Below are 21,481 nucleotides of genomic sequence, written 5' to 3'. Positions count from 1 at the left end.
AGTCACCTTTATCCAACTCAATCGGCTCAATTCAGGCGACCGATCAGGAAGCCATCGAAATGCGAAGTACCAATCATGTACTTATCTTCTTGCCTCTCTCAGTTGTTAATACCATGGGGATAACAGCCTGTTTGGATGCTTGATTTGGAGCCCTGGCCCCACGTAAATCAGGTGTTTGGGAAGAAAAAAACGCAGGTGGATTTGTGGGTGGATTTGGCTCTTCTGGATTGTAAATCCACCTGCGGCCCGGATTACCAACTATAGGGGGTACCCCGGCGTTGGCAAATCCACCCTGAGCCAGATATGTGAATGACGAGCCTACCCTTGCTCAGTCTGTGATCACAGAGAGAGAGAGAGAGAGAGAGAGAGGAGGAGGAGGAGGAGGAGGAGGAGGAAGAAGAAGAGGAGGATGTCGCCGTCACCTGTGATCGGCCACTGTCATTCCTGCCGCCGTACGATTGAGAACCAGAGATGAGAGAACCACTGTGGGATTGGTGGTAGTATGAGAGAGAGAGAGAGAGAGAGAGAGAGAGAGAGAGAGAGAGAGAGAGAGAGAGAGATTGGGGATTTGAATTTGTGGCTATGGGTAGAGAGAGAGAGGAGAGAACCAGATTTTTATCTCTTCCACGTTATTTCCAAAGTGGGAAAAATAATCTAGTGATTTGGTTCTTAGAAAACAATGTCCCAATCCAATGGTCTAGAATGATTGAATTAATCTAAAGGCCACAAAAAAATCCATATTGAGAAGAAAAAAAACTCCTTGCAATTTGTAATGAAAGAGTAAAATTATCAAATAAGTTGAATTAATTATATTTAAAAAATAAATTATTATGTATTAAAAGTTCAAAAGTATGAAAATAAGTACTTTTATAAATACAATTTTAATTTAATGCCTAATCATAAAATTATATTGCAATTATTGTAATATAAACATTAAATTTAAATACAAGTGCAGTTAAGTCATTTGACATCTTATCCTATTATATCCACTCTTCAAATCTCTTTTCTTAAAAAATCATCCAAACACCGGATTATAAATCCACCATTCTTACATATCCACCCTTATTATATATCCACCCTCAAATCCACTCTTCTTTTCTATCCACCCAAAATCAAATCCTTCATCCAAACGGGCTGTAAGTTTGTATTGTTACAGTCGAGTTTGTAACTGATTCTAGTGATATTATATACGTAATTGGTTACATGAATTGTTTTATGGTAAAATAAAATCGTATCATTTCGATGAAAATCGAAAAATATTTCAACACATTCATTGGGTTGCAAATGCTGAATGTTTCTCTTTGGCTGACTATGCATGCTTCGTCGAATTTTGTCACTATTGGTGAAATTACAAACTATATATGGTGGTTTAAGATGGGCCAACTCCACAATTAAATATGCAGGATCGACACATATGTGAAAGAAGAACAGTCGTCGGTAGAAATGTGTACGTAGCATTGTTGATTAATTATTTCTTGTTGCCATTTTCAGGTGAAAACGATGATTCTAGTGGGATTTCTAAACATAGCACTTGTTGGATCGGTGATCGGAATAGCCATTGCAGTGTTTCTCGACAAAGGAAAACGACATATCTTTATGGGTGTTGTATGTGCAGCAGTCACCATAGCTATGTATGTAGCACCCCTCGAAGCTACGGTAACCCGTTTCATCGAATCGGTCCTATCTTTTCCTTTTTCTTGTATTTTTTTACATTCAGTTTTAAATTATAATGTCACTAAAGATAAATTTCGAGAAAAAATTTTGGGTGCCGAGCAGGTCCCAAACACGTGGTGAGGTTTCAAGGTTTTGTTTTTTTTTTTTAAACAAGACAAATCATATTCTACAAGTACTAATTTAGGAAAGAAAGGGAATGAAGTTGGTGGAGTTTGAATTCTTGACTAGTGCAAGGAGTATAGTGCGTCAACCCTTACCACATGTGAAATGGAATAACACTCTCATAATCACTTTAAAGTTTTCCTTTCCAGAACCAAAAAACACACACCAGGTTTTGTGATTTTAATACTTTGAAACTTTTTTTTAGCATACTTAATTAAATTTTGAACTCTATTTTCAATATACTTAATCAATATTGAGGAGTTTGTTTTTGTCTAATTTTTTTCTCCTCTTAGTTCGGCCCTTCCCGAGTGGAAATTTTGGCTCTGCCAGTGATTACAACATAGGTTCGGTTTGCAGGGCCGGCCTTAGGCTAAAGCCCTTTAGCCCAAGGTGCCATGGCACCAAAAAATGGCAGATTTTGGCCCCAAAATATCTAATAGTCCTATGTAATGTGTGTGTGTATATATATATATATCCCAAAAACTAGGCCATCGAAAGATAAAATAAAAGCTCAACATGCATCTAGTCAAAGCAAGGCCCAAAAATACTTGCTGGCATACTTGTAAATTGGAAAACTAAAGGTCTATTTTTATCAGAAAATTCCTCTTACTAATTGGAATAAGGTTTTCCACATTAAAGACCATTGACCATTGACCAAGGTCTATTTTTACTGGTCTGATCAGCAAGGGTCTAGCTCTACTGGCATTTTCTTTTCCCATTTGTTTGTACGGTGGATACTCATGCATTGCTGCTCTTCATGGCAGTTGCAAGTGCCACTAGAAACTTGACAGTTTGTCAACACCTCATTTTGTTTTTAAATTGAAGTGCTGATATATTTTTACTCTTACGTAGGCCACCTTCGGCATTCAATCCTTCATTCGTCAATTCTATTATCCTTCATTCGTTAATTCTATTCTTACCATAGCAGATAACTGTAATCAAGACGAAGAGTGTAGAGTACATGTCATTTTCCCTCTCCTTTTTCCTGCTACTAAATGCCGGGTGTTGGTTTACTTTTGCTCTCATCCTCAAAGACATTTACGTCATCGTAAGATTTTTCTCACTTTTGCGCATTGAAGGGGGTGTTTCATGTAAAGGTCTATATATCTTCCTCTTCATGATCACCTCTGCATTGGGAGATATATAGCCCGTTACATAGGAGACTTTTCACATCATCCATTAGCCTACAATTTCTCTCGTTGTCTCTTGATTCCTTTGGTATTGAAGATAATATAAGGAGGAGAATAGATGATCCGTAGATAGCTCTACTAATGTATCACTGAAGAACAACTCAAGAAAATGAAATCCATGTTGAAGTACTAAAGCTAAAATCCAAGAAATTATGATTCATTTTTACTTTTTAGGTACCAAATGCAATTGGAATTGCGACGAGCTCATCCCAGATACTACTCTACATGATCTACAAAAACAAGTCACCTTTATCCAACTCAATCGGCTCAATTCAGGCGACCGATCAGGAAGCCATCGAAATGCGAAGTACCAACGTCGCCAAGACGGAAAATCCAAGTCTCAGCAAAGGAAATCACAATCCCAAGTCGTCATCGCACCCGACTAGCTTACCGTTAATGAGAACACTTTTACAGAGTCCACATGAGACGCACCACGATTTTCCTACCGAACAAGATGAGGAAGATCGTATAAGTGTTGTTGTTGATCATCCTTGATAACAAATTCAAAATTGCCAAACAGAATTGGACTGTGTCGAAGAGTCGGCTCTGACTTTTCAGGAGCTTAAAGTAAAAATAAAATATGTTGTCTTTTTGTTGAACTATTATAAAGGAAAAAAATTTGAAGGATTCTCTTAAATTAATTTTTTTTTGGAGATCTAAAACGGCCATAACAAAAACTTTAGCTCAGCACAGCGCTGACTTTAAAGTGTCGACTATGAAGTCTAGGCTCATCCTGTACGTACGTAGAAGCAAATGTTTGTAATCATCATTCATCTTTGCAGCGACAAAATTGCGACAGTGAACACCTTTTCGATTTTGGAGAGTTCGGATTCGCCTACCCAACCTTTTTTCATCGCATGCAATAATTGCGGACCCGCGGAGTACAGTAACGCTTGCCACCAATCCATAAGGCTCACGCTGTGTTTGGACTGTAGGTACGTAATGGGCATGTTTGAGTCCAAAACTTCCATTTCTCCAACCAAATCCATATCGGATAAGTATATGAGAAAATCTTCTTTACGAAGATACTGGAAGTTTACAGTTTTCAATTATGACAGTCTAAAAATATTTTAAACGGTCAAAATGTTAATGAAATTTTTTTAAAGAAAAGTTAATTGCGTGAATAAATGACTAAAATAGTGCCACTTCGTGAACAGATTATTCACGGAGCCTCCGTGAAAAAGATTATCTTCAGATATATATGCCCATCACTTTTCCCCCTAAAAAACGGCTTTAGAACCAAAGGTTTCAGCCGACAGAGACAAACAAAACCACATTAGATATTAGTAGCCCAGAAAAGCAGAGTCTGGTATACGAGAAAATTTTGGGTGCAAAATGCAACGTGTCAGAATGCAAAGCAATGGTCCTTTTTGTTGAGAACATGTGTGAAAGATTGAATCCTGCATCGGATAAATAAAAAAAGAGTTGGACCTTAATATAAAATTGGATGACTCACCATTTACAAGGCTTAGCCTTTTAAGTAGATATGGGTCATTCAATGTATATTGGGTTCAGGCGATGTGGTGTGGACTTTGTGGATACTTCCCAACGGATTGGGCCTGCGCGCACATGGAAGACCTCAAGCGGATCAGACTCCCAACAAGTGGTATCAGAGCCGATGGTTGACGATCTTTGGGCGGACTCAAATCGATTTGGTGGACTTGCACGGGGACTCTCGATGGAGCGAGAAAAATCCAAGGTGGCTCTCGATGGAGCAAGGATGCAGGCGGAGCGCTGCATGGAGGCTCTCGATGGAGTTAAGGGGTTGGCTCTTGATCGATGGAGTAGGTGCAGTGAAGGCCGGGGTTAAATTGGTGTTGGAGAATAAAGATCATGGATAAGGGGGAGCTAGGCCCAATGGATGGTTCACACATGAGGGGGAGATTGTTGGGAACATGTGTGAAAGATTGAGTCTCACATCGGATAAATAGAAAAAGAGTTGAACCTTAATATACAATTGGATGGCTCACCACTTACAAGGCTTAGCCTTTTAAGTGGATATGGGTCATTCAATGTATATTGGGTTCAGGCGATGTGGTGTGGACTTTGTGGATACTTCCCAACGGATTGGGTCTGCGCGCACACGGAAGACCTCAGGTGGATCAGACTCCCAACACTTTTTTGATAATTCAAGTTTCTGCGATGCGACGTTGGTCCAATTCTGGGAATCAATTCCATCGCCTTACCTGCGGGAGTCTCAATAAAAGACGGAGCAAAACTTTTTATGAACTAGTCCCGAAAGAATTGATAGCACCTGAAAGGTTTTCGAACCCGAAGGCCTTAGGAATGAACAAATCCGTAAGTCTTGAAATCGAGCCAACCGCATGGCAATCGTCCAATGATGTTAGAAAATCATTTAAAGCAGTACCTAACTTCTGTCCTCCCACTCTCTTTCCCCAATTCTCTCCCCATCACATACTAGTAGATATCTCACCTCTCTGTTTGGTTCATTCCCACATCATCATCATCATCATCATCATCTCTCTCTCTCTCTCTCTCTCTCTCTCACATAACTATATATCTCACCTCTCTGTTTGGTTCAATCTCTCTCTCTCTCTCTCTCTCTCTCTCTCTCTCTCACATACTATATATCTCACCTCTCTGTTTGGTTCATTCCCAAATCATCATCGTCTCTCTCTCTCTCTCTCTCTCGATGGCTAGTTTGAGCTTCATCATCGGCCTTATTGGTTAGCATTATTCACTTGCCACAAAAACTCTTGAAATATTCGAATTCTTTTATTCTTGAGATACTAGTATTTTTTTTTTTCTCGTAATACTCTTTTTTATCTTCTGCAGGGAATATAATCTCCTTACTAGTTTTTGCTTCTCCAATGTAAGTATGACTTTATGTAACTTGATGGTTTTTAATTAATAAATATTCTAAAATAGTCCATGTCAAAAAAAAAAAAAAACTAAAATAGTAGAAGTTTTTATTTCCCCTTATTTTTCCTTCTGGATCAATGTCAAAGTTCTATATAAGAGGATTTTTTTAAATCAGCGAAAATCAATATTATTAGAATAATCAGATTAATAAATTAGAGGAGGAATTGAACTTCCGACCTCATTTCTCCTGGCACCTTAGTGCATTTTCTATGCCGTTGGGCCAAAGACCTCCCAGCTTCAATATAAGAAGATTGATGGTACAGGTGTTGAAATTCTCCTTTATACTAATTGGCAAATTGTTTTTAGTTTTTACCCACTTTTTTTTTTCTTATGGTTTCTTTGCGGCTTATTTACCTTTTTGATCCCTAAAGTATTAAAGAGTGGCCAATTTCGTCCTCAATCTAAACATTTGTCCAATTTCGTCCCTAATGTTTAAAATGCGTGTCAATTTGGTCCATGACCCTAACGCCATCCCTCTTGTCCGTAATAATTGACGGCATTAGTGGTATTTCACCCTAGCAACAAACTGAAAAAAAAAAAACTAAAAATGTCAACTGGATAGTAGCTTTTTTTTTTGGTCTGTGCAGTATCAAAAATCAAATACTCGTTCCATAGCCATACATATAGGGCTAATAATTACCAGAAATTGTAGTACAAGATATTCAAGATCTTGGAGCAGAACTTTGGGGTTCCAAGGGAGATGAAGTCAGTGAACGCCTGGAGCGACGGGGAGACAGTTTGGCTGTTTGTGTCACCGGCTCGTGGCAGCAAGTGGTTTTGTGGGCCGGTGGTTGCAAGCAGTGGTTGTCACTTGTCCGGCTATTACAAACCCAGCGATTCCGCCGCCTCGCGCGCCCTCTAAACAGCGCGTACGGGCGATCCTTTCCAGTGACGAAAACCGATCGCACATCCACCGATGCGATCGTCTCAATAAGACGCACAATACCCACCGGTCAAAGTGAATTTTCGAACTACTTCTTTTCGGACCAGAAAAAATCAGTTCATCAATAGTTGGTATGCCTGGAAGAGGGATTGGGTAAGTCCATGGGTTTGGGAAGGTGGGTTTTATTTGGGTTGGAGGGGGAGTAGATGTTCCATGGGTGACTGGTTGAGAGCTGTCAGAGAGAGAAAGTTGGAGTTTGGGTCGCCGTAGTCGGGTTCGGCCATGGACGGCGGCGGCGGAGTGGTGGTGAATGGTGATTGTACCATTGTTGATGGTTAGTAGGGTTTTGGCAGTGGATTTGATTGCAATTAGTATTGGGTTTGGGTCTGTAGCGTTCTTGTTATAAGTGATGGCGATGAGGGTAGATTGGAAAGGGGTGGCGACGTCGTGGGGAGTAATTGATCGAGAGGGTGGAGGTGGGCTACGTCGCGGCTGGTGGTGATGGATGTGGTTGTGGAGGTGATGGTTAGAGGAGCCGCGGTGGGTAAGTAGAGGAGGAGAGCAGAAATGGGAGTAAAAATGGTTTTGGGTTAGTTTTTTTTTTTTTTGGATTTTTTTTTGTTGTTGTAGTGTTTTGAGGTGAAATACCACTAATGCCATCTGTTTTAACGGATAAGAGAGACAGCGTTAGGGGTGGGGACCAAATTAACACACATTTTAAACATTGGGGACGAAATTGGACAAATATTAAGATTGGGGATGAAATTGACCACTCGTTAATACTATGGGGACCAAAAAAGTAAATAAGCCGTTTCTTTGCGGTAAAAGTTCTCAACTTTGATTGAAAATAGCAATAATCTGTTGTCTCCAGCTCACAAGTCTTACGGGCGAAATAGTGCTTTGTCGGTTGAAAGCTATATTTCCGTTTGGAAATTTCATCCCACTTTTCTATTTTTAAGGGGCTTATTTATGTGGCTTAAATTCGTATCACAAATAGTTGGCGACTACATATTACTTGCTACCGTGCCAGGTTAAAGCACTAGTTCACTAGTCAATTAAAATTAACCGAGCTTGAGCCGATCCCAATGGTGAATTCAAAATTAAAATTATTTTTCCTTGGTCAATTGATATTCGGAACGGATAGTTTCAAAAAATATTTGCCTTGCACAAAATGATTAGGGGGTGCCATTTAAAAATTATCATCAGTACCCTTGATGAATTTTCATTTACAAGATTGGTTTTCCTTGGAGATTTTCTGTTCTTACCATTGTGGAATACGATCAGCTGATCAGAGTAATTGTGTCTTTAATTTTACTCAAACCATCAGTTTATTGGGAAACATAATCATTGAAATCAAATGTATTGCTTTCTACCTGTTGCTCTTTATGTGCAAATTGGAATAAGTAGGGATGGTTTACCAATTACTGTGAACTCTGCTAGTGGACAGTGAGATTGATTCTTTGGGATTAATCTATGTTTGCGTAAGTCAGTTCGGACACCTGCCTTTATGAGAACTTTAAAATTGAATGTGTGGTTTCAGAGGGACGTTCATGCGAGTGGTGAAGAAGAAATCAACAGAGAATTACAAAGCAATTCCATACATAACGACGCTACTGAGCACAAGCCTATGGACTTTCTATGGACTCCTTAAGCCAGGTGGTTTGCTTATTGTCACAGTCAATGCTGCTGGTGCTGTCTTGCAATTCGTTTATGTCACTCTGTTTCTCATCTATGCTCCAAAGAATATAAAGGTAAATTTGCTCTCCGTTTAGGAAAATTAATTGTAACTCGTCATTCAACTCTTTTGTTAATATTTTTGTTAATTTTTAATCTGCGATTTAATGTTCAAACAAGATTAGACTTAAGTTATACATGCTATGTAGCTATGCTCGAACTCTTATAATTACTTATGTGTTTTATATATTGATAATCATGGTCCATCGCTTTTCTCTCTTACTTCTATTTTTTTCAAAAATAAAAAGCACTCGTAAATATATAATTCACCATATGGAATATTTATCGTGACTTCTTTATTATATGTTTTGACAAAATAAAGTCAGTATTAAACATTCGTTAACAATACAAAGAAATAAAAAATATATTTTTACCTAAATATCGATCCATTCTTCTCCTTCTTTTTCCAAAATCACTACAATAAAACATACTTATCTGTTAATCAACTAGCAATTTGATATGTTTTTACGAATAAAGTCTTAAAAACTAGTGAAAAATTAAAAAAATGTTCGTACATTTTTTTGAAAAGATCACTATGTAAAGAAACATGAGAAATGGAGAATGAACAAAATGAAAAATAAAGCCATGAAAATAAATTCTAATGGTAGTTGTAAAACAAATACCTTGGAATAAATACTTAAATTTAAAATTGGTACAAGAGCATATATAAGAGCCCCAAAAATTAAGAAAATATATAACAAGAACCAATAACTTAATTAACAAAATACTAATTAATACTCCTATTAGTCAACAAATCCGATTGAAAATGAAATAATGACAAAAACAATACATAAATATATTAGCTTTTTTTTTAAGGTTATTTGTGTCATTTAAGAGCTAAATTTAACATAAATATAATAGTTCAATAGCAAGGGAGGACATTGTAATTTCAAAGACCTAAGGAGAGATCTCTCCATTTGCCAGAAACCTTAAGGGATGTTAGTGAACTTTAGCCTATACTCTTTGTAGTCCTCAGTCCATGTTGTGGATTGGGCTGTAGCCCAATATAACGCCTTATTGGTTCTTTCAGTATGGTATGTGCCTTTTTAAGTTAAATGGTGTTTTGTCGTCCATGAAAAAAATTCGAATTGATCTTTATAACATAGTAACACGATGTCATCAAATTTGTACCATAAGATCTTTTGAATCATATGTTGCGTCCATTTATTGAAGAAAATTCATGTTCCTACAATTTTTAGATCAATAAAAAATCGTTGCAGTCTACTGGCATGATTTTATAAGATGAAAGATACGGAATAGGGAAAATGACGGCTAAGTATGTGTTTTGATAATTAATACTTGTCAAGGACATTTTCAGCATGGGAAAAACTACAATACACACCCTTTATTTGGGTGTGTGATCCCAAAATGTTATGAATTATAGAGAAAAAGTTACGAATCGTATTACTAAAAAGTTACGAATCGTATAAGGGTTACGAGATACACTAAAACATTATAAATCATAATGAAAATGTTACGAATCGTACTGCTGAAAGATTATGAATTCTAGAACAAAAGTTATGAAATACACTAAAATGTTATGAATGAACTATAAAATATGTGTATATGATACACCCTTTTAAGGGGTGTGTATTGTAGACTTTCCCTTTCAGCATTAACAAATGTTCTCAGCAGGTATTAATTATCAAAAGTTGTGTATTAATTATCATTTGTTCTTACCATTGTGGAATACGATCAGCGGGAGCAAGTTGTGTTTTAAAATAAGGCCCAACTTGATAACCAGTCATGTCACGAGTTATATATACACAAAATATAATAATTGGGTTGTTGATTTCCGTATCCATATATATATAAATGAAAGAACCATATAAATTTCAGGTAAAATCAATGAAGTTGGTGGGAATATTCGACGTTTTTTTTCTGGGAACGGTGATAGGGGTGGCTCTTGGGGCAATCCATGGAAGCCTCCGGCTAACAATTGTGGGAATAATATGTGCAGTATTGACCATAGGCATGTATGCAGCACCCCTATCTTCCATGGTAATTATTTCTCCTTTTCTTTTCCTTTATTCTTTGGCACCCCATTGTTTGGCTGGCAGGGGTTTTGGAGGATTAGGTGTGTCCACGTGAGAGAAGTCTATCCACCTATTTGGCTGTCTACTCCTTTGGCGAAGAATGAATGTGCTTTCTGTTGTTTTTCGATTTTACTATTAATTGATGAAATATTCTTATCCTATTTGCAAAAGATCAGCAAGATAAATAAAATTAAGACAAGACATGAACAATTTAATTTGTGGGCTCTCATTTCTAGAATTGTGTTATATGTTATGGGTGACAGAGGATGGTGGTAAAGACGAAAAGTGTGGAGTACATGCCATTTTTATTGTCATTTTTTCTTTTCCTCAATGCTGGAGTTTGGTCTGTCTACGCTCTCCTTGTCAAGGACTATTACGTTGGAGTAAGTTCTTCTCCCCACTCTCTATTTTATTTTAAAATGCATGTTTATTTTAAGTGTAGGGGTTAATCCAAAAATCCCAAAAAGCAAAATGGCCTTATTTTTTAGTATATGCTTTTAATACATGGGCCAATAATCAGGTACCAAATGCAATTGGGTTTGTATTGGGCTCGGCCCAGTTGATCCTCTACACCATCTACAAGAACAAGTCACCCTCACCCTCATCAACAAAATCAAACGAGGAAAGGGAAGAAGAAGGATCGACCAACCTCATCAAGAATGCCATTGAAATGCAGCAGGGCCACGACAAAGATGACCCGAAAAGTATAAATCGGAGCCTTCACAAGGGAAGCAGCCTTCCGAAGTCGTCCATTTCCCGGCAGTACACCGTCAATAAACTCGCGAAGACACGTTCACTCTGCAACCCATATGAGTTGCGTTATGGTCCCGATCATGACTATGATGTTGAAAATGGACGCTCTTCAGCCCAATAAAACAGTAATGTTGATCGTCCCCCTTATATATTCAACCATGGTTTTTTGATAACTCACATGTGTGTACTGCCCTTCATTAAGCACATTTTCAAAAGTTTTGGAAGCAAATGATATCTATTGGACCAAATAGGTAAGTTAACCAAACTTCAGGGTTAAAAGTGTTGCAACTGTTACTAGGGGCGAAATTGAGACTCGATTGTAACGAGAGGGATCATTTCTAAAATTTACTCTTAGAGTTATTAGATCGCATACTCCGTTCATGTAGGATGTAAATACGGCCTATCAAGTGGATATATACGTCTTCCATTTATGGAAGATGGTAATACGCTCAAAATTCTGAAATGAGGGCTGCAAAAATGCAGATTATTCGGAGGATTGTAATTAATTGGATGACCGATTTGTCAGAAAAGTTGCTATACAGGGTAAGGTGATAGATATGAAAACCGTAATTACTAATGTTAATGCTTAGAACCTCCAAGTTCTGTTCATCCCAAAACTCTACGCCTAAATATTGTTATTACTAAGTGTACAGCAAAATTCTTTGGCCGTTTTCGTCAATGGTACTTGGCTCTTGGTGAGTATCGACAGCTACAGCTTAAACAACTGCCATTATATGTGTATTGTTTATATTATCCTCCTTACTTCTATAAAAGGAGGAGGCCTCCACCGATGTAAGGGCAGACTTAAGCAATATATCTGTTGTCTTTATAACCAAAAGACAAGGTATTTAATAAAATCAGAGCAATTTAGAATTTATTCAAATGTCGGAATGAAAACTTAAACTCTAAAAGTGACCATGATGAAGATAAAGGTGTCCTTGCGGGGGATTGGAATACTAATAAGTAAATACCCTTTTTATTGGTGTATGAGGAGAACCTTTAAATTACGTACACTGTGTAGTGCTAATATACATGCATATTTAGACCGAGGAAGGAAAAAAAATAAAAATAAATTAGGCCCGTTACATAAACTAACAATATACTTGTGCCTATAAGGTTAAGATTAACTCAGCACAAAAAATCTTCTTCAAAATCAACAAAAAAAAAAAACTCGTGTCGAATAAATTAACCTCGAAAATTTGTTCGATAAATAACGTTATACTTCATTTTATTTTCTAGACTCCTTAAATTATCATTGATGTCAAATTATATTGTAACTATTGTTTTATCATGATCGGGTTCGATTTTGAAATCTGGAAAATTTTAATTTTCAGTTCGGTCTTAGTTTCCTGGAATTCCGGCAGGACTAAACCATATTGTTAGACCAGTATAGGACTCAACCGAACCGAAAGTAAAAACTGAAGTTCTATACCATTCTTTTAAAAATTTTACCCTTGACCAATATGATCCGTTGATCTTTACTCCTAAAATCTAATCCATTGATATCTAATCGAAGTTTTATCTAGTGGTGGGTTTGGCTCAAAATAAAGTTTTTTAACTTGGCCCAAGTTGGCCCATTTCGGTTGGACCGATTCCTCCAATCGGACCAACCCCGCCTCGAACCAATACTAACCAAAATAAAATCGATTGGGATCGGTCCTGAAAAGTCATGTCCAGAACTGAATCGGTCTCATAAAAAATCACTTAAACCAAACTGATTCGATTCGATTTCATCCATACTCTGAATTGTAGAATTACAATCCATCTTCTTAAGCGAATGTTTACCCAAATATTTTATGAAATTTTTTTTGGACTTTATTTTGGATGTTTTCAAAATATTTGTATAAAAGTCATATTTTTTTTTTATTTCGACGAAAAACAAAAAGAATAAATGTACAACTAACAAATGCAAAAAAAATTTAAATACAAACAAAACAAAAAACCCAGAAAATGCAAAAAGTGTTTAGCGAAACGCCACATAATAATAGGACTATAACAAATGAATTTAAATGGACACAATTTTTTAGTTCTACAAGAAATGAGGGAGATAAATAATAAGTGAAGGTGTGCATTGAGACATCGGGTAAAGACCAAATAAAGTTAAAATAGCCCTGGCGAAATGTCAGTGGGAGTCACCTTTAGAGGAAATGTCCGCTTAAGGTGAAATTATACAATAATCCGGAACTACTTTACGTGGTATTCTGGATTATTTTATAATCATAAGTTTTTGTGAAATTTCCAAAAAACATGTGATTGTAAAGTGGTTCAAAGTACCACGTGACGGTGCTCCCGAAGTATTGAATAATTACTTCCACTCAAGTGCCAGGTACTACAGAAATTGGTGGAGAAAACGCCAATAACTCCTTTACTTTTCTAACTATTACACAACTTTCTCCTTTTCTCCTAAAACCTTCTACTTTTCACCCTTGTCCAAGTACTCGAACTTCTCCTTTTCCCAGGAAAAAGATTTGAAAACTAATCCTTAAGTCGAGTTTGGCCCAACTTATTCATTTTATATGAGTACCTATTTTACGACAATATATTTTCTTAATTTTACGTCCAATTGCTCATTATTTATCTATTTTTAATAGACTGATTCGAAATATTAAGAACGCAGATCGCGAACAAATTTTTACTCCCTCTTTGTTACCATCTGGCTTTATATATTTTTAGTAACTCTAATGTATGGGTTAGCTTAAGTACATCTCGACCAATACTAGAGCTAATCTCACTATTCAGGAGTGGAAGCCCCAATTATAGTTGAAGCAAATGCATTGTATGAACCAGCCCCAATAGAATTGATAGCACTCGAGAAGTTTTAAACCTGAAATCTTAGATTCTTAAAGAGAGTAAACTATTTGGTACTTTACTCATATGATGTTTATATAAATACTATCTATCTATAAAAGATGTATAAATTTGTGTTCATCCTTTCACTATGCTTGTTTGCTATTCGTTATTATTTTTATTGCCACATAAAGATAGTATATGGTTAACGCTTTTTCTTTATAAAAAAGAAAGCAAGTGATAAGCTCAACCAAGAGTTTAAGAAAAATGTTTGAAAAAAAAATAGTGTAAGGAATTGCCCCTCTAAAAATTATTTTTGGGTGGTGTAAAAATTGTGATATGGTCAAATAGTGACAAAACTAATCTTCGATCTTATTTTCATCTTTTTTTAAAAATATTGGTTTTGCATTAAATTTTTTTGTTCATCTTGACGAGAGGAATAGAAAAAATAAAAAATTATAACCAAAAGCTTAAAAAATTACTAAACATGATTATCCAAAACAAGCGGATTCTATTAAATTTTTTTTTCAAGTAGATTTTTGATTTTTAAAAAGTTTGGATCATAATTTACTAGATTTGTCTACTTGAAAAAAATAAAATTAACAAAACATCCTTATTAGGGCCCCGTTCCCGAACGCCAAATAAGTACTTATTTTTTAAGAAGGCAATTTCAAGCTAAAAAATGATGGGCTTATTGAAATCTAAAAATATGCAATACGTACCCAAATAATAAGGGATTTTAGTCAATCAATAGCATTTTTTGTGTTTATTCAAATTTTTAAATGAGACCATAACTATTCAGAATGTCTCGGATGAAAACTTACGTACGATGCCCTTTGAGAAAGAAACAATATTTAAGTATCATAGGTTAGGCATGGCAACAAGGTGGGGCGGAGAGGGGAGTAGTTATTCAGTGCTCTTGGGACACTGTGACGTGGTATTTAAGAGTCCTTTATCACCACACGTTTTACATGTGCCTTGAAACGACCCCCCTGTTTCAAGAATAAAATTCCAAAATACATGTATTCTATTCGCTTCCAAGCCCCATTATCTCAACTAAGCTTCAAAAATTATAACAATTATATGGTGTATTCTACACCGTCAAACTAACGACAAAATTGTTTTTCCCAAATAATCTCCAATAGATAAAATTCTTCAAATACTCCAACTCTGCCCGTCCTTATTCTGCTCTGTACCTACCACATAAACTCTGCGGGAAGTATATAATACGAGGACAATAAAAAGACATAACAGAATCAATAAACGATTTCATAACTTCAACTGAATCAATTAAATCGACTAAATCAACCTTAATCACAACGATAAACTTAAGCCTCATACCCGGCCCATCTCGGTAATATGCCGAAAACCACCAATATCAAAATAAACTACATATGCCCACACGCCGCAAAAATATTACAATTTTGCTATCAATAACGACCTTCATACCAATTCCCATACCGATCCGACGTGGCCTATGGTTGGGACCCATTCCCCCCCCCCCCCCCACACACACACACACACTCTCTCTTTACTCTTAAAAATTTGGTGGAAAAACTTTCACAAATGTAAAGGACCCGTATCTAATTCAATTAATTTTAATGTTTATAAATAAGGAAAATGGAAAATGTGGAATATTAGTGTATATATGATTTGGGGCCAAAGTGATAGAATTGATTGTGGAATGGTACAATGTGTAGTTTACATATATGTGAGTATATATAGGAGGGTGAGAGAGTAATAGATCATTTTTCTCCCCCACCCCCCACCCCTCACTCCTTTTTCTCTCATCTCTCGGCTCTCTCCCTCTCTCTTGCTCTCTCTCCTAATTCCACTCAAAACCCACTAAAACAACCTTCAATCCTTCACCCTCTACGCGTATTGTGGTCTGTAATTCACTGGTTTGAGTTCGGAGGAGTCCTATTGCACTCGGTTCGATTTTCGAAAGCTAGGGCTCGTGTCTCTTGTGGGTTTCGGTCTTCAGCCTCGAGGTAGGGATTCTACCTCTCAATATATGTGATTGAAGTGTTCTCTTTGCTTGAAATCGTGTTTATGGCTGTTGGTGTTGTAGTTGGATTCCTTGAAATCTGTAGGAAATCTGCTTGAATACCCATTTGTATCGATACTAAAATAGTCAGTATCGATACTAGAATCTGTAGAAGGTTTTAAGTCACTGTTGTATGGATACTGATTTGGCTAGTATCTATACAACAATGCTTAAGGACAGATTTGCTGTTTTATTCCAAACTCCATTATTTTGACCCCCGATCATTTCTAACTTGTTCTAAATATCACCAAATCACCCCATAACGTTGTTAATCATATTCGTTGAGTTCATTATGTATCTTTGCATCCCTTGTCCTTGTTCGGTAAATTTTGACGTCGATTATTACATGAATTTCAAGTGAAATGAAATGACATGATATGAGAATATGAGACGCTTGAACCCTTGTTGACACAACGATGAACATTCAGAACCCATCGACGGGTGGGTGCCTGGCAGGGGGTATCGGGATCCCTTAATTGGCCCGGCAGGAACAAAAGCTCATATTGGTTACAGTCAGGACCTACCAATGGGTATGGTGCCTGGCAAGGGGTATCGGGATCCCTTAGTTGGCCCGGCAGGAGCTTCGGCTCATGACACATAACGCGAAGCGACATTGGATTCATGGAAAGTTGAAACGGTTAAAGGTTTAGGTGTATACCAAATTTCGTATCGAGTATGTAGGATTGTTAAGCCTTGGTTATTGCCTGTCATGTGGTCTACATCTTGCTCTTGCCTTATGATCATTCTTTCATTTCTCTTGCATATAATGTTAGTGTAGAATTTCCTACTGGGCTAGTGTAGCTCAAGCCTTATATCATTTTCAGGTACTGATCTAGGGCAATAGCATGCATGCTTGGAGTGCTTGGATGTGATCATTGTTTTGAAAGCAAACATTGAAGAGTTACTTAGGCATCTTTGTAAATCTCTTTTGAAGATGTATTAGTAACTTTATTTGTAAATCTTTGGCCAATGAATATTGTAAACTCATAATTCTCTTCGATACTCAGTACTTACATTATTTTTGGGCCTCAAAGCCAAAGATGTAATATTTTGGGAACTACTGAATGATGGAAGTGTGATTATGGAAATGGGAATGCTACATTATTTTGGTTATCGTACGGATTATGGCGAGGTTTTATTTATGGAAATCATTTTATATTTATATTGAAGATCGAAGGCGTGAAAACTTGGTATCAAAGCAGTATAGGTTTAGAACACCTAGAGACCATGGTGAGACATTTCGTCTCATGGGTTCAAAATTTTGCATCTTTTGACTTGATTTGTGCATGCTTGTGTGACTAACATTCATATGACTACTTGACATTGCTTTTTCAATATAGTAGAGTGGCGTGGAGTTGTTATTGACTCGTGTTGGGAAGTTTGGGGCTTTTACGTCATAGTAAATATGTTGTGGTTGATAGTTTTCTCTCTTAATTGTTGTAGTAAGATGCCTCCGAGAATGCGTGTTAGACGGGGTGCGGCCGAAAACTGGGGAGATCGTGGCCGTGGTCGTGGCCATGGGGTGCCACTGAAGGATGAGGTTAGTCAGCATGGGGAGAACCCAGGTGGGAATCTAGGGGCAGGGGTTGGTCAAGGTGCAGGCGTACCTCACGTTCAGACTCAATTTGCTAGGGATCTTGTCACAGCACTTACAGCTTCAAATTTGTTAAACCAAGCTCCTAGAGAAAATGCAGACAATCGAGCCTTATCGGCAATGCGAGAGTTTAGCCGTAGGAATCCTCAAATGTTTGATGGGACGAGTAGTAACCATCTTGTGGCTGATCACTGGTTAGCGCAAATGCAAATACTCATCAATGCTCTCAAGATTACCAAAGATGACTTACGAGTAAATATTATGGCTGTCCAACAAACCGAGGAAGTAAATGAGTGATGGGAATCTGTCCTAGAATCTAGAAAGGATGCGAGGACAACGGCAAGGACCGTAACTCAAGTAAATGAACCAGATGTTGAGAATCTGACGTGTGCCGAGTTTGAGACATTATTTGAGGAACAATATTTTCCAGAGACTAGTCGCGAGCAGCTGAGAGACCAATTTGAGAGATTGGAGCAAGGGAGTATGACCGTGTCGGAGTATGCTCAGAAGTTTCAGTCTTTATCTCAACTTGCGCCAGAGTTGGTGGCGATGGAGGAGAGGAAATGTAGACGTTTTGAGAAGGGGCTTCATAACACGGTGAGGAGGATGGTAATGGTTCAACGCAAGACAAAAAACGCCGAGGTTGTTGAGTGTGCGAAGAGTATTGAGATACCAAAGGAAGCGTAGAGGAATAAGGGAGTTTGGGAACTGAGACAACAAATTGTGAGTGTGAGTTCGTCGTCGGGAAGCTTTAGGAGTTAGGGGAGGAAGAGATAGAGGGAACCGTCTCAGACACCGTAGGGTAATTCATTGAACTTTAGGCCACCGCTTTCTTCTTTAGGGACTCAGGGTGCATTATCTAGAGCTCCACCTGTGCGTTACAAGTGCAATCAACCTGGACCCGTTTGTGCTCAGTGTCCACATCTTCTGAAGGCTTATTATGTATGTGGTAAGACCGATCATCTCGCTAGGAATGGTCCTCAGGGGTCGGGAGTGCAAAGCGAGTCGGGTTCCGTGCAGCAGCCGGGAACGAGGTATAATGTGGGCCAGCAGTTTAGGGGCACTCAGAGGTAGCGGCAGCCTCACTTCCGCTAGGCTACGTCAGTTCAGAATTTCGAGGTTGATAAGGGAGCGAGTTCTTCCGCGCCTACTCAAGGTTTTGGTCAGAAGGGAGGTCTTGTGTAGGGTTAGGGTACCTAGGGGCAAGTTTACAACATCACTTCTGCTATTCCATCTACCACTTCTCAAGCTCCAGAGACATCTGTTGTGAGGGGTACATTTCTTTTGTTCAACTCATTTGCTAAAGTACTCTTTGACTCTGTAGCATCGCATTCATTCATTACTGTATCATTTGTGTGTGCCTTGGAATTGGAAGTGGAAAATGTTAGTCCTCATTTATTCATTGAGACACCTTTAGGAGGTAGAACGCCTCTTGATCGTATTTGTCGAGATTGTGAGTTAGTCATTTATGACCGTCGTTTTATATAAAACTTCATTGTTTTGGGAATGTCGGGGTTTGATTTTATCTTGGGAATGGATTGACTATCTACCGTTCCTGCTACCATTGATTGTTTCAAGCTTCAAGTTCGTATTTGTCCTCCTGAGAGTCCTTGTTTCGAATTCTTTGGGGAGCGTCGGGAACCGTTAGAATCGTACCTATGTGGGTCTCGAGAGCGCGAGTCAATTTATTCCTTATTGGCGAGTTTGACATTAGATGAGGATGCCTCCGTGCGTGGGGAGTTACCCTAAGTGGTTTGCGGTTTTCCGGACGTGTTTCCGGAAGAGTTACCTGGTTTACCCCTCTCTCTCTCTCTCTCTCTCTCTCTCTCTCTCTCTCTCTCGATTGAGTTCACTATCGACTTACTTCCTGGTACCGCTTCTATCTCCGTACCTCCATATCGTTTAGCGCTTGCCGAATTGAGAGAATTAAAGACTCAGTTACAGGAATTGGAGAATTTAGGATTCATTCGTCCAAGTATGTCACCGTGGGGAGCATCGGCTCTTTTCGCGCAAAAGAAGGATGGTTCACTCCGCTTGTGTATCGATTATCGTAAGCTAAACCAAGTCACCATTAAGAACAAGTATCCCATGCCTAGAATCGATGATTTGTTTGATCAACTTCGGAGTGTTTTCCAAAATTGACTTGAAGTCCGGTTATCACCAGTTGAGGATTTGAAGAGAGGATATTCCTAAGATCACATTTTGCACTCGCTATGGTCATTATGATTTCGTTGTTATGCCTTTTGGATTGACAAACGCTCCAGCTACTTTCATGGACCTAATGAATCGTATTTTTCGTGCGTGTCTTGATCGTTTTGTGTTTGTATTCGTTGATGACATCCTTATTTACTTGCCTACGGAGGAGGAACACCAATCTCATCCCACCATTGTTCTTGAACTCTTGAGAAAGCACCAATTGTACGCCAAACTTAGTAAGTGCGAGTTTTGGTTATCCGAGGTCAAATTCTTGGGTCATGTGGTTTCGAAGGGTGGTGTGTCTGTAGATCCGGGGAAGATAGAGTCGATTATGAATTGGCAGTGACCGAAAACGTGTTTGAAATTCGTAGTTTCTTGGGTTTGGCCGGGTAATTCCGTTGTTTCGTTCTCGACTTCTCTCATTTGGCGGCACCGATGACTAGGTTAACGCGTAAAGGGACTCGTTTCGTTTGGAGTGATTCGTGTGAGGCAGCTTTTGAGGAGTTAAAAAAGCAATTGACTACCGCACCGATTTTGATTGTGCCCGAATGTGGAATTGGCTACTTCGTGTATTGTGATGCGTCTAAGGAGGGATTGGGGTGCGTGTTGATGCAAGCAGGGCAAGTAGTAGCGTATGGGTCGCGACAGTTGAAAACTCACGAGCGGAATTACCCTACACATGATCTAGAACTTGCGGCCATCGTTTTTGCTTTGAAAAGTTGGCGCCATTTTTTGTACGCTGAAAATTTTGAAGTCTTTTCTGATCCCAAAAGTTTGAAATATTTGTTTTCTCAAAAAGAACTTAATCTTCGACAAAGCCGTTGGATGGAGCATTTGGAGAATTACGATTTCGAGTTGCAACACCACTCGGGGAAAACGAACGTCGTGGTGGATGCATTGAATAGAAAATCGATACACTTAGCGAGTCTAGCTATCCACGAGTGGAAAATGATGAATGATTTGGGCTTTTGTGCTTCGCATTTTGAGGAAGTTCGAGGAAGGGGTTACGCTATGCAACTTGACCGTGCAATCGACCTTATCGACTCAAGCGATTGAGACTCAACAACATGATGAAGAAGTGGGGGAACTTCGTGCTAAATTCCTTAGTGAAAACGCTCAAGAGGGGTGGATGATTCACGCCGATCGAAGCTTGCGCTATCAAGGAAAGTTATTCGTACCCGTTTCGTGTCGGGAATAAATCTTGAGAGAGTTTCACCATTCACCATTAGCCGTCCATCTGGGAGGGACGAAAATGTATCATGACTTACGTAGACAATTTTGGTGGTCCGGAATGAAGAGGGACGTTGTGATTTTCGTATCCAGGTGTCTTACGTGCCAACAAGTTAAAGCCGAACATCAACGACCCGCGGGGGAGTTACAACCTTTGCCTATGGCCGAGTGGAAGTGAGAGAACGTGACCATGAATTTTGTTACGGGTTTACTGAGGACGCCGAAGGAGCATGACGCTATTTGGGTAATCGTGGATCATTTGACCAAAACCGCTCATTTCTTGCCTATTCAGGTTACCGATTTCGTGGATGC

General features: G+C 38.5%; 3 protein-coding genes across 9 annotated transcripts in view; all 3 read left to right on the top strand.

Moving 5' to 3' along the window:
- LOC131334871 (bidirectional sugar transporter SWEET16-like) overlaps positions 1-11,770 on the top strand; it is an 89,564-nt gene extending 77,794 nt beyond the window's left edge. Inside the window, exons 1-7 of one of the 6 annotated variants that reach the window (XM_058370168.1) lie at positions 5,470-5,495; positions 5,673-5,713; positions 5,823-5,859; positions 8,333-8,543; positions 10,366-10,527; positions 10,826-10,945; positions 11,083-11,770. In XM_058370168.1, the coding sequence (XP_058226151.1) occupies positions 5,680-5,713; positions 5,823-5,859; positions 8,333-8,543; positions 10,366-10,527; positions 10,826-10,945; positions 11,083-11,436 (918 nt within the window). In that variant the 5' untranslated portion in view covers positions 5,470-5,495; positions 5,673-5,679 and the 3' untranslated portion in view covers positions 11,437-11,770. Of the gene's footprint in view, positions 1-5,469; positions 5,514-5,559; positions 5,714-5,822; positions 5,860-6,036; positions 6,167-8,332; positions 8,544-10,365; positions 10,528-10,825; positions 10,946-11,082 lie in introns of those variants that run through there. The other 5 variants (XM_058370167.1, XM_058370172.1, XM_058370171.1 and 2 more) reach the window with 5 other exon arrangements.
- On the top strand, positions 2,788-3,628 carry LOC131334874 (bidirectional sugar transporter SWEET16-like). 2 transcript variants are annotated; one of them, XM_058370177.1, is made up of 2 exons: positions 2,788-2,884; positions 3,201-3,628. In XM_058370177.1, the coding sequence occupies exons 1-2, from the start codon at positions 2,798-2,800 to the stop codon at positions 3,519-3,521; spliced, it is 408 nt and encodes a 135-aa protein (XP_058226160.1). In that variant the 5' UTR covers positions 2,788-2,797; the 3' UTR covers positions 3,522-3,628. The 2 variants fall into 2 exon arrangements, 1 of the variants encoding a protein (XP_058226160.1); XR_009202308.1 differs by having other exon boundaries at positions 2,789-2,927; positions 3,201-3,327.
- Positions 11,771-17,596: 5,826 nt separating the features above from the next.
- On the top strand, positions 17,597-20,285 carry LOC131332942 (uncharacterized). Its single transcript, XM_058367251.1, has 4 exons — positions 17,597-17,995; positions 18,068-18,404; positions 18,585-18,777; positions 19,922-20,285. The coding sequence occupies exons 1-4, from the start codon at positions 17,597-17,599 to the stop codon at positions 20,283-20,285; spliced, it is 1,293 nt and encodes a 430-aa protein (XP_058223234.1).
- Positions 20,286-21,481: the final 1,196 nt, after the last annotated feature.

This window comes from Rhododendron vialii, chromosome 7a (assembly GCF_030253575.1).
Source record: "Rhododendron vialii isolate Sample 1 chromosome 7a, ASM3025357v1".
Lineage (NCBI taxonomy): Eukaryota > Viridiplantae > Streptophyta > Magnoliopsida > Ericales > Ericaceae > Rhododendron > Rhododendron vialii.
Note: the sequence above shows the minus strand (reverse complement) of the source record. Positions and strands in the feature narration are given on the sequence as shown.